Source organism: Kogia breviceps, chromosome 8 (genome assembly GCF_026419965.1).
Source record: "Kogia breviceps isolate mKogBre1 chromosome 8, mKogBre1 haplotype 1, whole genome shotgun sequence".
NCBI classification, from domain to species: Eukaryota; Metazoa; Chordata; class Mammalia; order Artiodactyla; family Physeteridae; genus Kogia; species Kogia breviceps.
Window position 1 is genome coordinate 112862060 of NC_081317.1, and position 15123 is coordinate 112877182.

Genomic DNA, 15123 nt, shown 5'->3' on the forward strand with positions numbered 1-15123 from the left:
CACAGATCTGTGCCTGCAAACAAACTCCAGGCCCCCTCACTACCATTCTGTGCTTCTAGCAATGTCCTGGGAGCTGATGACACACTGAGGGGTCCTGCAGCCTGGGCCAGGTCTCCTGGTGACCTTGAGAGGGAGTTGAGCTGCCTTCCATGAGCCTCAAACATGCACTCCTAGAGGGTGATTGAGGCCATGGGAACTTCGCAAGCAGGGACTCGAACTGTACAAGCTGTAGTGCCTGTATACCTATTCCTCCAAAATACCCATGAGGGCCAAAGTTATCAGACTCTCTTACTCAGCCAGGGGAGCCCAGAGTCCACCACACGTGTCCTTCAGTGTCTCTTTTCTTGCCCCACCACGCCGGCATTGAGAAGATTTAAACTCAAATTCACTGGACTTGTTTCTGCTCTACCGCTAATATCTCAGCTCAATCCAGAGCTCTCCCCTTCAGCCTGGGGAGGCCTGGGAAGGGATTAACACGGTTCTTAACTTCCAAGGGCCACCTCTGCCCTTTCTCCACTTGTCAGGGCCAGAGGTTAGAGTCTGTCCAGCGAGCAAAAGGGGCCACCCACCCCTAAGCCGGGGGGGGGGAGGACTGAGTGTGGGGCTCTGGAAACCCACGTGTCAACTTTTGGCAGGAAACCCCAGGAGCCCCACCTCCCAAACGTTGTTATTTGCGTCCCTCCACCTCCCAGCACTGGTTCAGTAGTTGCCTCGTGGTGTCCTGGACTCCCCTTTCATCTACAGAGAGGCGGTCTGGTCACTGCTTGAGAAAATGCCTAGATTTTGGATTTGAGGCATTTGTGCGGAAGGTAGGATGAAAGAGTGAGAGAGAACAGGCAAGGCCAGAAGGCAAGGAAGGAGAGTGTGCAGGCCTGTGGCAGGAGGCAACTGTGGATTGGGAGTTGCTTAGGGAAGCGTTTTTTTTTCTGTTTCCTCTTCTCCTACAAAGACAGTCCCAGCCCAGATCCTCTCCATCCTCTATTTACTCTCTCCTTTCCCTCTTTCTTTACTCTCCCGATGCAGAGCCTGGGCAAGAAGAATACTGGGGCAGGAGCCCACATCCTTCTCTTCAGGGCAGTCTGCCGCACAGAGTAGCGACTCCAGGTGGACACTGAGGACAGATTGTTTTAAAGAGTCTCTGCAGCCATACTCATCCCTGTTGAGCCGTCTCCTCCCTTTGGGCATGGCGGGCAAGTTCTGGGGCAGTTCCTGAATTGCTGGTTAACCTAAGAGCTCTGGGCCCTCATTTCCCCTGGAGCACTGTTCCACGCTTGGAGGCAGCTAAATGAGTGGTCCTGATTTTGTAACACTGCAGGGTATATTAATTCATTTTACAGTCATGGGGGGAGTGGGGGAGAGGGAGTGACTATGAGGATTTCCTAGACGCCAAGTAGTAAGTAGTCCCTCTATCCCACCATTTTGTTTAATAAACAATGATTGGTGATCTGACTCTGGTGACAAACAAGGCTGATAGACAAGTACAAACCAAGTTAGAAAGCCACAGCGCGCTGGTGTATTTCTCCTCTATCATCCTCTGCTATAGTTTCTGCCCCTACCTCCACACTCAACTTTAGGAACCCCAAGCCCAAGAGGCTGAGCAGAGACTGGGACTAGGTTGTCAATTTGAGTTGAACTTGGTCTTCCGCCTCCAAGCAGGATGCTGCGACCCGGAAGTGATATCTCCTCACCTGTCAGGGACTCTGGCAGTCTGGAAACTCTAAAAATCAAGAAATTCAAGAAGGAGATGAAAAGAACCAGCAACTGTAGTAAGAGAGGGAAAGCAAAAGGAAAACAATTGTGCACAAAAATCGAAGGGCTTTCGGAATTCTGCCTGCGTTTCCAACAACCCGAGTTAAAGCTTGTTTGTCTCCACTTCGCTGGGTTTCTCCACGCGGTTTCTAGCACGCAGTTCCCTGGCTCAGTATCTCTGGGGTTCTTTGCGTAGGAAGAGCGCTTTCCAGCGGGACTGGCCCCCTGGAGGGCTCTGCCCACGGGCGGTGGTAGGAAAGCTGGGGTCGCGGCCTGGTGGTGGGGGAAGCCCCGGGGGATGCGGGCAGGTCCCGGCAAGGCCCTTCCCGACCAGGTACCGGAGGGGTGCCGCGCCGGCCATCCCAGGGGAGCCTCTGGGCTGCTCACCGTTCCGGACAGCTGGGGCCAGGTTGATCTTATTACAGTTGTTCATGATCAGGATGATTTCTTAAGCCAAGACCATAAAGAAATGGCTGCAAGCGAGCACGCCAGTGCAGCTGCGCTCTGCGCGGTGGCTGTGAGTGGGGCTGGCACGTCCCCAGCTGCTGCATCGGCTGCCGTGCCGGCAGAGAGGCGCACGACGGCGGCGGTCTGTGAGCTGCTGAGTGTGCAGTGGTGCGGGGCTGGAAGGCAGTTACGTGAAACAGTTCGACCACACCGTGCTTATGGTCGACGGAAATAGAAGACATCCCTGGCATACTTAAGAAGACTTATTACCCCACCCACTTCCTCCGAGAGGCAGGTTTAAAGTAAATCTCTCCTTTGCTAAGGATGACACCGTCCCCCGCCCCCAAAAGCATTCAAGAGTTCGGACAGATCTGCGACTCTTGTAGAATCAGGAATGTAGCAACGATCCAGATTGAGCCCCTTGCCCGACGCTGAGTAGCAAGTTCCTTAATGCATTTCGGGGCCAGGTGCACCTGGGCTGGGTCCTGGCTCCTGGACTTTCTGGCTTTATGATCTTGAGGCAGCATCTTGGCCTCGCGGAGTTTGTTTTTGCGTTTGAAAAATGGGGACATACGCCCAATAAGGCTTTGAAAGTTCCTAGCCCCTAGCCCTGGTGAGCCTCATCGCTGTGTATTTATCCATCTTCGGGGAAATCACCGCACTTTCTTCCTAGAAACGCGGGAAACGTGACGAAACTGCCATCCCCTCTTCCCACCGCGAAGTGTGGCTTCTCAAGCGACGGCCTCCCTCCCCCGACCCGCGACTCTGGGGTCTCCAAGTCCTTCCCTTGGGTCTCACAAGCGCCTTACCCCGTAATTTACATTCTCCGAGCGGCGGGCGAGGTCTGATCCTTGATTTCTTAAGACTGCTCTCCAGCCTGTTCTATAACCCTCTCGGTGAACGTCTGGAAAGCGCACGTTAGACCACCCCGGAGGATGATCCCTCCAAGCCGGCCGGAACCTGCGCAAAAACCCGGACTCGCGATGCCAGTGGAGCAAGAGCTCCTATCCACCTGCCGGGCGGGCCAGGCCCCACGTGCGTGACTAGGGGGCCTGGGAGTGGGAAAGATGCGAGCGCCAGCTGGCCTCAGGGACCAAGAGGCGACACTGCACTGGCCCTGGAAGAACCCAGGGATTTGGGCTGTAGGGAGCCGCGTGGGCCTGGGCTCCTCAGCCCCTCCTCCGCCTTCGCCCATGCGGAGAAGGGTTCAGGATTGGCGGGTGCTGCGCCCCGCTAACTAAGCGCTGCTTCCCAGGGAATCCTGCATTGCGGGCCAGGATCCTTTTAAAATTTTTTCACTAAGGAAAGTTAAACACCTTGCATATATTTCCATACTGGTCAGGCCCTAATTATGGAAAATCGCGTTCCTCCTGCTGATGGGGCAGGAGGGCGCCGGGGTAGTGGAAGACACTTGGAACTATACATAGAGAAAAAAGTGTTCAGTTTGGACCGTTTGTGGAGTGTCCAGAACCGATAGGTTGGCGGCTGGAAACGGGGGCGCCTGGATCCCCCATTCAGAAATGGGGGCTTCTATGTCACCTTGCAGTTGAGAGCTGGGGAGGCAACAGGTGAGTGAGATTGCGGCTGCCCCTGTAGGAGGTCAGGACTCCTTCCTGGGCCTGTATTTGGCCAGCACCACCATTCAACTGGGACCCAGTAAAATCTCTTAAGCTTGCAGACTTGGAAAGAGAGGAAGGTAGCCAGGCAACGGAATTGCGGAAACATCCTCTGGGTCACGTGAACTTTACTGCAGACCAGGAAGTTATCTAACAGCTGCCAAAAATCTTTTGACTCCAGAGCTCCAAATGTTGACTGTTTCTCACACCTCACCACCGGAGTCTGCTGCCTTGGGGGTTATTCACATTTCCTATTCCCTTTCTGCTTCAATCTACCCCCACCTGCCTGGTTGCATTTGGCGATGATTTCCTTTTGTCCATTCCCGAGAGCATGTGGTTCCCATACTTACCTGGGCTGGCTCTTTCCCCACCCACCCTCCGTAGGGGGAATTCCAAACCTCCTGAGGAGGGAAAGCCGGGTTGAGGAAGGGTCAGAAAAAGGAAGCCGAGCCCAAGGCCAGGCGTGCAATATTATATTCTTCTCCGGGTAACTTTGAGTCATTCCAGAAAAAAAGTGCAGCAGAATAAGTAATTTTAATGTGCCCCCTCCTTTTCTTCCACTAACGCGCTAATTTCCAAGTCCTGAGCCAGGTTCACGGGCAGGAACCTGGCCTTCTGTGGCCTGGTACCCCAGAAGGGGCTGGTAAAGATCTGAGCGCACAGTAGGCCCTGAGACCATTGATCCTGGTTGACAGACGGATGCTCTAAGGAAAAAGAGCAATTGTTTGAGAGCAACTGTAAGTAAACGCACCAGGTGTGTCCAGTTAATTTCAGGCTCACAAAGGAGATCACTTCAGGAGGATCTGCTCCCACTTTCAACACAGCGCCCAAACACGAGGGAGCCCGCTTCAGCTGACCCATTGAACAGACAGGGCATCATTATGACTTCTGCCGATAGTGTTCCTCTCCGGACCCTCGAGGCTCGAGGTGAGCTGAGCCCGCCCGATCGAATTCACACTCAGGCCAGACTCACTCCAGACAACCAGGAGCAGAGAACTTCCCGGAGGCGAGAGTGCAGAAAAGCCGTGTCTTCTGCGCCCAGTGAATTTACGCTAGCTAATGGGACGCCCGGGCCGTGCCCGAGTACTCGCGACCACGGGTAGGGGCGGGGATGCTGAGGTCGCGCCCTGGTTCCCCGCTTCCCGGATCCCCCTTCTCTGGGCGGGCGGAGAGCAGACGCTCACTTGCTTGAGCACTGGAGCGTGATCGTGACTAACTGGAGGGGCCCTGGTGTCGCCCACCCGGACGTTACTGTCGGCTAAGGTTGTTACAGCTCTTTTTCGGTGCTAACCTTCCCCTACGCATTTGTTGCTATCCACAGGCGCCCGACTCCGTCCGCGTGGCGCGCACCCCGGAAGAGCTCGTGGAGACCCGGAAGCGGCGGGACCTCCGACGTCGCTGCTCTCGCGGGCGAAACCTTCCCGCCCCGCCCACTTGCGAGGCGCCCGGGTTGTCGAAGCCTCGCGTCGCGCGAGACCTGCGAACGCGTCCGCACCGCCCTCCCGCCCGGCAGCTGGGACTTTCCCGCCTCTGGGTCCCGGCCGGTGGCTGCCCGGGCCTCACCGTCCCCGGGAGGAGCCCAAGCGGATTTAGAGTCTTCGGAAGTCTGCCGTGCCGTCCGGCCACGGGTAGAGGGAGGCAAAGGAAAGGACGACTTGACAGTGGGCCCGTGGGGGGCCATTCGGTAAACTCCAAAGAGACGAGGGTCCTGAGGTGACTCCTAACTCCTAACCGCCGTGGGCAGGACGCCTCGGCGCCAGCCCGGCCGGTGTCTGCGACGGGAGAGCCTGGGGCCGCGGGCGTCGGGGCAGCGCCTCGGTCCACGTGGCCGGCCTACCGGGGGCCCGCGCCCTGGCCTCGCTGTTTTCCTGTCTGGGGCTCAGGCGCGGTTGGAGAAAGAATAATGTCTACTTCAGGAAAAACATCAAAGACCGGGGCTGCGCAATATGGAGCGCACATGGCGGTCTCCGAATGCCGGACCTGCCAAAACACGTTTCGCAGGATTTTCCTCCTTCCCTCTTTGTCCATCCCCGCTCCGCCCTCACCCCAGGCTTTTCTCGTTTTCTCCCCCAGTGGGAGGGAGCCACGGGCTCGCGAGGAGGCTGCGAGGCGATCCACGACCTTTCGGGATGTGATGCTCGCCCGGGAAGGGGCTGTGGCGACCGCAGAGCCGTGACTCGCCCGGGACCCAGAGCAGAAGCGCCAGGTGGCTTCTGGCGTTTTACCTGCAAAAGCAGGTAAGGTAAGTTTCCTGCTGGTAAGCGCGCCCTTACTGTCAAGTTACGCCAGCTGAGTCGTCAGGCCTCAGCGCCTCGCTCTCCTTAGGTCAGGGCTCTTCAATAGTTAGTGAATATTGAAGTGAGGGAAGGCAAAAGTCTGCAAACCTGGCTTCAGTTTACTTTTTACTTCAGTCTAAACAAGATTTAGGTGCAAAGCTCCTCTTCCTCATTAACAGCTATGTTAAAATTATTATTACTGCTAAACAATAGGAGACCACTATCGCAGTTCTTTAAATAACCTAGCAGAGAGAGGCAGGGGACAGTTGGCTCAAAGTTCAGGCCATTTGCTTCAGGAATTTCTCAAGGTGAAATCTTGAGAAATGTGAGGGGTCATTAAAATGATCTAGTTTCAACTTCTGAATTTCCCGGAAGATGAGCTGGGCCCTAACTAGGTAGTTAACTAGCCCAGGGCACGGACTAGGATGGAACTGGGGAAGTGCTGTTTCTCCCAGGCTGATGCCTGAGAGCTCACTGCCCCTCACCGCCCTCAGTGGAAGGACAAGCCGGATCATTTCGTCTCTTCTCGCTGCTTTTGTTAAGTGGATTGCTGTCGCCTCTGAAAAATTATCTCAGGCTATTCTCCTTCAGCACATTTACACGTAGGGTTAGTATTAAAGGTAGGGGCAAATTCTTGAGGGCTCCCATTTAACAGGAGATCCATGCCTTCGCCAGAACATGCAGCTTTTTCTAATGTGCTACTGATGATAGTGGGGGAAGGAAACACACCGCCGCACATGGAGCTGGTTAAACATGAATCTCATCAAATCTTCCAGTGTCTGGTGACTTATGTGCCTTATATACCCAGACCAGTGGGCAAATTACCTGACAAGCAGTTAGAAAATCTGGACTTCACACACACCTGGCTTTGCCATCAACCTGCTGCATGTCCTGACCAGTCAGTTTCTCTGGATTTATTTCTCTCACTATATATATACATATATATACATATATATATACATATACATATGTTTTAAATTTTTATTATATGTGTGTATTATATATTTGTGTGTATGCATATACTTATGTTATTAATTTTTACTCTTGGTAATCTGTTGGTTCACAAACCCAATTTCTGTTTTTATATTCTTTGATGCTGTTGTGTGTATCAACATACAGTGAGTCCCTTACCCCTACCAGATGAAGAAGCAACAGAGCCAACACCGACACCCTGCTTATTCTTGTATTAAGTTAATCAATGAATGTTAAACCTACATAGTTTTTTAGAGCTGCTTCTGCCCCTTCTTCTTGCAGATGAGCACACGAGCCCAGAGAGCTGATTTCCACCCCCCCAGTGCACAGCCAGAGAGTCCAGGATGGCTTCTTGCTCAGTGCCATACTCCGTGAAAATTATTGCAGAGACGGGCCAGGTGAGCATGGGTCAAGTCTCTAGGCTATTTCCTTCTACCACCCAGCCATCCACACTCCTCACGCCACTTTCTCATTCAGAACAGCAATACCCAGACCAGAATATAATAGTCTTGGGTTCAGGAGTACAAATTTAAAGCAAAACTCGAAGTCAGCACCGTGACACTTGTGCTGCGCTTCTTTAAACACTCCTGCTCTATTGTGTGGGCTGTGAGCCCACAAGGAGCTTTGGGACAAGGTTACGGGTCCTCTAATGAGGAGGATACAGCCGCCAAGTCCCACATGTCTTTAGAGTCTCTTTAGAGGTAGAAATCCATGATCAAACTTAATAAAGAGGCAAAGCAATAATTAACAAATTTATAAAGTAAAGCCAATGTTTAGACTAATATTTCACTGATCCTTTTCCCTCACACAACACACTCCTAAATTATCAACACTGGGGGCTGGTGGAAGAGCTAACAAAGGAATTATCCAGCATTAATAGTAAGATGGTAAAGCTGCTCTTGCTTGCTTTGGGGAAGCACCTTCTCAATGTGAGATAAGGATGTGGGGAACTGTCTGCCATGTTGGAAATTAAGTGTGGGTGCTTTCTCCTGCCTTGGTTGACCTTCATGAGCCTGTTGATGCTGCCTGGCTGGAATCCAGAGTGTTTCAGAGGAACAGTGGTAATGTGTTTCCCGTGGGTGTGTAGTGCAACAGGCAGTTTCTCTGCACTGAAGCAGTCTCTTCCTCTCTCACCTGCAGGCTGGGGGACCTTGACAACTTAGAGGCTAAAAGAACCCCATATAGCACCAGGGCTGAGGGGGGTCTCCCTCAGCAGGGACCTTAGGCCTCTGGCAATGGGCCACCCAGCCCAGACAGCCACTCCAGGCTGTTGTCCTAGGTAGGACCGGAGCAAGGATACCCACCTTCCACCTTTGAATCTGGGCGATTATGTAAGGTGTTCGTTGCAACTCTAGCTGTGCAGTAGAGTACAAAGAGCTCTCCACCCATTCCTCCTAAACCTCATTCTCAGGGTCCTGTTCTGGACCTTTTCTCTTCCTATATGAAAACCTCTCCCTGGGCTATAGTCAGTCTAAATACTTCCTGAGATGGTTATGAGGATTAAATGAGAAAATCTACTAAAAGTGGTTTTCACGGTGCTACGTATGTAGTAAGTACTAGATGCATGTTAGCAATGATTATTATTATTGTTATTGTTTTTATTAGCCATTCTGTGGTTTCACGTGACGTTGATGGCATATTTTTCTGCAATTCAGACCTCTTCTAGGAGTGTTAGACCCAAATATCCCACCCCCTGTTGGAGGACATTTTCACATCCTAAGTAGGTGTACCTAGATTTTTAAAACTTGTCAAGCTCAGAACGGAATGTGTTTCTAGTTCCTGTTGCACACTCATAGTCTGTTCTCCTAGGCTCTATGAATGGTACCGCCATCAGTCAGGAGCTAGGCCATGACCTGGCAACTGCCCCCAGGTCCTCCAGTTATCTTTCAAATCCACTCTCTCTGCCTCATGCCTCAGTGATGACAGGTACTGAGATTGCATCATTCCATTATTTCTCCTACTGCCAGTGTGCTCTCCACTGTGTGCTCGCAGCAGCCGGTGTCATCTTTGTATAATGCAACTTGATCATGTCATGTCCCTGCTCTAAATCTTTCATTCACTCTGCGTAGACTTCAGGAAAACCCAAATGCGAGCGTGTGATGCTCCTCACACAGCATCTCCTTTCTCGCCACTTTCCCCTCACACACGCTGAGCCCTGGCTCTGCTGAACTGTATTGAACAGCCCAGATTCTTTTGCCTTCATGTCTCTGCACTTGTTCCTCTGCCTGCTGCACACCTCCCTCCTTTTCCATAAGGTAGAAGGATGTCATTCTCCTTGTCCTTCAAGATTCCACCTGGGTGTCTGCTCTTTTTGGAAGCCTTCACTAAGCCTCAGGCTGACTACAGAGTTTATATTCTATAGAAGTGTCATTTCTTTTCCACTAAGTGTGAGTTCCTGAGGGCAGTAGAATAGATCTTTAATCTTTGTGGCCACAATGCTTTACTGGCATACGGTGGGTGTCCATCACGTGTTTGCTGAATATGAGAATGGCCCCGAATTAGAATAAATATCTTTGGTTTTATAGCTTCTCATCATCAAGATTTGGGGCAAGTAATTTTTTTCTGAGCTGCAGTTTTTTCACCTGTAAAGTGGAGATTAATGATGTCCCCTAATGTTGTGCGGGTTAAATGAAAAGTGAATGCCAAAGTCTCCAGTAAACTGTGTGGCACTGTACCTGAGTCATTATTATAATAAATGCAAACCCACATTTCCCGTGCATGTACACATTTCCATTCATGCACGTAATGTGTGCCTGTCACACGCATCCATGTGTCTGTTGGTGCACCTTCACGGTTACATGGAAAAGCAGCTTTCAAACATACCTTTCTCTAGATCCTCCCCCCTTTAAAAGGCCAGCTGAAATAGGTGGATAGGTAATTACTTTAGATAACTAGTCCAGGTTTAGTAGTAGTGTCCTCCATTGTTCTTCTGTGAGTTCGTCACATCCATGCACACAAACAGTGCAGATTTATAGAGCACTGATTGGGTATTAGAGTCCATTACCATTTTTATTACGACGATAATTGTACTTTTCTACTAACGTCGAAAGCACTTCCCGGTGGACTTTTGTTTTATTTTCACATAAGTCACTTGTAGCAGTTACTGAATGTGTGGTTTTCCCCGTTTTGCATGCGAACAAACCCAGACACAGGGGGTTCCTTTAACAAGCTGCCCCCTTTCCAGTGCTGCAGCTGCGTGGAGATCAGAGCCCCTTCTCCTGTCTCCTTTCTTTTCCCGCAGGTCGGTGTAGGAAGTTTGTGCAGAATAGCTGATCGGTAAAACCAACCAGAGCCCATCAAGGCATAAACTGACCAGTGCTGATATATAATGCTTTGAGTTGCCACAGTTATTTCTGTGCTTTGGGCCTGCCCTAAATGTGGAATCCGCTCTTCTAACATCAGTAGTGAGGGAAATTCCTGGTTTTTCTGTTCCCTGGAGGGTAATTGCCTGTTCTTCCGCTGTGGGCGGTTGCCAGCTGCCCGGCGCCCCAGGATTTTGAAAGGGGGGCGGTCTGGGGCACCTTCCCTCCGCAGTGCCCGCAGCCCCTCACCCACCTCCTCGACCTCCCGCCTCTCCTTCTGCTTGAGAAAGCCAGGTGGCACCAACCCTCAAGCCAGGCCCGAGCCCAGGGCGCAGAGCCGGGAGGAAGGGTGGGCCGGGCTGGCGCTCCCTCTCTGCACCCTCCGCCCTCCTCTGCTCACCCCTAGAGGGATACGAGGTGTCCTGTGTGCCACATGCAGCTTGGGGAATGGAAGCAATTAACGCCATGAGGTTTCCTGGCTCTTTGTGGTGTTTTCGGTGGGTTTTGATTTGGGGAATGAGGGCGCGGAGCGGGGCAAGCCCGTTCCAATCTGCCAGCATCCTGTGTCTGCTTGTCTGCACTGCAGATGACGCTCGGGCCCGCACTGCGGGGACAGGAGAGGCACTGGTGTCGTGTGCTGGGCCTACCTGAGATGAGGGACAGAGTGGGTGCAGGTCCTAAAGAGGCAGAACCGGCCCAGCTGTGAAAGGAGGGCTTCCAGCTGCCCTCATATGACAGCTGAGGGTCTGAATCTATTAGGAAAGGCACACGTTTCAGCTTTCAAACCCCATTTTTTATCCTTGAAATGTTTCCAGTCTTTGAACTGCTTTTATTTAACAGGGAGAAGAGAGAAACCCGATTATGTGATTATATCCATTTACTTGATTTAAACCAAACTACACTGAACAAAAATGTTTGTTGAAACTTAGAAAATAACTGCTTATCTGGTAATGAGAATTTAGCCATCCACACGTGCTGCTGTTTGAAATCATCACCAAATTTGAAGTTAAGATGAATCCAGTAAAAGTAATTTTTTTGTATTTATTGGAATACTAGGAGCATAGAGTTGGAATTATGGCCTGTAGCAATTTTAGGATTTTAATTGAAATGACAGTAACACACATACAAACACATAGAGCTCTCAGCAATGCTGGTCACAATGAGAGTGTGCTATTAATGCTACCTTCTCTGGGGTGCCAGTGGTGTGTTTATTACAGTGTGGACTTCAGTGTTTTTGATACCACAGGTTGCCAACCGTTAGTAACTCAGTAATGTGGAATTTGACTAACATTTTTTAAGTGGAATAGAAAAGAATAGAAAATATTAGAAGTATGTTAAGGATATTCTTTCGTAAGTCTTTTTTCTCGTGCATATATACGTGTGTACTGAGTCGCAACGCAAAATGTATTTCTTATCATGGGTTACAGTAAAAAGAAGTTTGAAAGCTATGGTTGTAGAACAATCCAACAAGGTCCCCATCCATGTAACGCTCCTGAGGTTTGGGGTGCAGGGTTGGGGCTCCTGCCGCCTCCTGGTGCTCTGCAGTGAACTAGAGGGTATATGCCCCCTTGTAGACCTGACACTGAGCACGACCCTCAGGGAAATGAGATTGGGAGGTGGGTATTCAGTTTTTAAAATCTCAGCACAGTGGGTTCTTTCTTGGTTACAAAAGTAATGCTTGATAAGAGATCACATCAGGCCTCAGACCCCGGGAAAAAGATTGGCATGGAAGAATGAGATGGAGCCCCAGGCCCCAGAGAGGAAGGTGGCAGCAGGAAGGTGGGAACAGGGAGTCTGCGGCAAAGTCCAAAGTAGAATTCTTATTCAGCCTGGGTGTGGAGCGGGGAGGAGCAGCTGGAGTCAGAAGTTGGGGGCGGGGAGTCTTTGTCTCGTCTTACCTCAGCAGGGGCAGGTAGAATGGTCTTAGACCAATGTAGGAGCTCTGGGATTGACATGGGGCTTGAGCAATGCTTCTGTCCCTCATCTTCCTCTCCACCCCAGCCTCTAAGGGGAGCAGATACTACAAGACTTTGATTAAACCGTGTTTACTAGAGGGGCAGGTCTTTTGTTTTAAGAGTTGATGGCTCCCTTTGCCTGTTTCTCCTATTTCCTGGTATAGGAGCCTGTCCTCAGGAATGTCAACCAGGCCTGTCTTTTTTCCACTCCAGATACTGGGATTGGTTACCTGAGCCAGATCCAGATTGGGTATGGCCTCCCATACCCAATACCCATACTCTCTTCCCCTGCAAACATGCTGGTCATGGCTTTGACCCTGTCCCATGTGGTCAACCAGAGGAAAAGGAGACGTAGATTTGGAGTTTGGGGCAATGGACCTAACCCAGGCTCCATCTTAGCCTAACCAGACCTCTGCTGAGATGTATGCTATCTTCACCCCTAGTAATCAGGTGGGCATTGTTTCCACGTTCTCTTGTTCCAGAAATGTCTAATTCCCAACTGCAGGGGTTCTCAAACTTTGGGGTGCAGCAGAATCAGCCGGAGGGCTTGTTAAGCTACAGATTGCTTGGCTCTACCACCCACCAGCTCTGATGCGCCCAGGCTGGGGTGCGTTTCTAACACATTCCCAAGTGACACCGATGCTGCTGGCCCAGGACCAGGCCTTGAGCAGCAGTGGTCTGCTTTGAGAAGGGTGTCGGGGGCGAAGGTGACTGGCAGGGCAAGAGGAGAGCCCTCCTGAGATCTTGGCCTTAATACCACCTGAATTCCATGAACCCTGCCCGCCCCTGCCCCCAAGCCAGTCCCCTGACACTCAAGGCTGCCAGGGGATCCCATCTGGAGGAGGGTGACTCACTCAGTAACAGCGGCTCTGACTGGTTAGTCTGGGGACTCTCCATCTTGAGGGGACTCGGGAGGAGGGGTCCAGGGCACCTTCCTCTTGGCAGCCACTGAGGCCTGTGGTTGCCTGTCCCTGGAGGAGAGCCACGCTCTTGCCGATGGAACTCCTTGTGCTGCGGGGCCTGGGGTACACAAACTAGAATTCCCAGTCACTTCTGCAGCCAGAGGCAGGATGCAGGGCAGGTTCTGATAATGAAATGCAGTCACATAGGATTTGAAAGGCAGAAAAGAGGGGGACGCTGTCTTTCCTTCACTGTGTAGGTGCCCAAGAGGGCTCTGGAAGGCATGAGTGTGGGCAGGGGCCGCATCATATGGCCCGACGCCTGGTCCCCAGCTTAGAGGGTATGGGGGCTCTCACAGCTGCTCCTCCAGCCCTTCCGTGTGATAGCTTGTATTAAATCCCTCTGAGCTTGAAAGATACAGAGTGTTTTCCGTGTCCTGTATTGAGCCCTGACTGACACAGGAAGAGGACAGTGTGGGCACAGAGTGTGGTGTAGACCCTGCAGCTGGTGAGGTGACCGTCCTGGGTGGGGGGACCTTTGGGGGTGATGAGCCAGGACCAGGAGAGCTTGCCTGCTGTCCTGAAACCCACAGCTTGTTCTGCCTCTCTCACCGCAAAGCCTCCCTTCTCCCAGCTTCCCTCTCTGGATTTTGCAGCAAAGGAGGAAAACCAGCAGTTTTTTGGAGAGTGTAGGCACACATTTCCGCTAGGGCTCCGTGACTGTCTGCTCTGCCCATTTTGTTGCTTGATTGAATATTGTCCTGCCCTGTGCTCTGATTTCTGGACGTTCACTCCCCAGTGAGCCTTTACCCTAGTTAAGGGAAGAGAGCGAGTTTTCGGTTTCCAGCCCGAGGCTGAACAGCAGGTGACTTGAGCAAGTCAGCCTGGCTCAGTGTGAACGCAGTGCTGTGAACGCAGTGCTGCGAACGCAGTGCTGGACGGGTGCTGCTGATCCTGGCCACAGCGGTGGGTTCCGGGGCCACTTCCTCCGTCTGCCTTGCTGCCTGGCCCCACCTTAATGCCCTGAGCACTGAAGCTCTTATTCCGGAGCTGATTCTCTGGCTCAGCAGTTCTTCCTGAGCAGAGACAAGACTGAATATATGTCCCTTACCGATCGTTGTCCAGAAGGACTTCGTTGCTCTGGGAACCGTCAACCGTCTCGCTGCTCTCGGGCGTGGTACCACTCCCTGCAGGAGGAGATGTCTGCTGCCCTTGGGTGTGATCATGTGAACTTGCTCTGGCCAGTGAAGTGGGAGTGGAAGTGACTGCCCTTGGTCTGCACTAGGTCTTCAGTCCCTCTTGCTACACGCCAGCAATGATGCAGATAGAGGCAGCGCCGCAGTGATGACAGCGTGGAGCCTGGCTGCAGGAACCCAGGAGGGACATGGTGCTAAAACTTTCAAAAACTATTAATTCTGTATTAGTTTATTGATTTCTGTGAAGTGGTTGGGACTTTAGAGGCCTAATACATTGCACCTCTCACCCCAGCCAGGGTTTAGTCCAAAAAGGCTGGTGGTTCTTCCAAATGCACCAAAGATCAGGAGGGGGTGCAGGGAGTTACTCCACAGGCGGTCCCGTCCCCTGAAAATTTCAGGGGAGGGAGATAGGACAGGTTTCAGAAGGGATTTCATCACTGTAGAATTGTATCACTCTCCGTATCTGACAGAATTTGCCAGAAATAGAAATATTAGGAGAGGCCATAAAAACGTTAATTCTTGTCTCATTTTCATTCTTGCATATTTGAAAGCCTAAGGAGGCCATTCAAGTGATGGATGAGGCATTAAATAAAACTTTAAGCAACGGTAATCCTTCCGATAGAGCAGCAGCTCCATAGTAGGTGAACTGTGGCCTGAACCTTAACAGGGCAGACTTTCTGCCAAGACTCCGAGGGCCTGGCTCCTCGGTAA

At 51.6% G+C, this 15123-nt stretch overlaps 1 protein-coding gene across 12 annotated transcripts in view; it reads left to right on the forward strand.

Moving 5' to 3' along the window:
* Positions 1-15123, forward strand: part of LOC136794626 (uncharacterized) — an 87257-nt gene that overhangs the window by 11508 nt on the left and 60626 nt on the right. For 8 of the 12 annotated variants that reach the window (XM_067040046.1, XM_067040050.1, XM_067040048.1 and 5 more), the window contains 5 exons: positions 1024-3764; positions 4577-4911; positions 5134-5496; positions 5886-6054; positions 7343-7458. In XM_067040046.1, the coding sequence (XP_066896147.1) occupies positions 4694-4911; positions 5134-5496; positions 5886-5988 (684 nt within the window). In that variant the 5' untranslated portion in view covers positions 1024-3764; positions 4577-4693 and the 3' untranslated portion in view covers positions 5989-6054; positions 7343-7458. Of the gene's footprint in view, positions 1-1023; positions 3765-4576; positions 4912-5133; positions 5526-5885; positions 6055-7342; positions 7459-12530; positions 12580-15123 lie in introns of those variants that run through there. The other 4 variants (XM_067040052.1, XM_067040053.1, XM_067040051.1 and 1 more) reach the window with 4 other exon arrangements.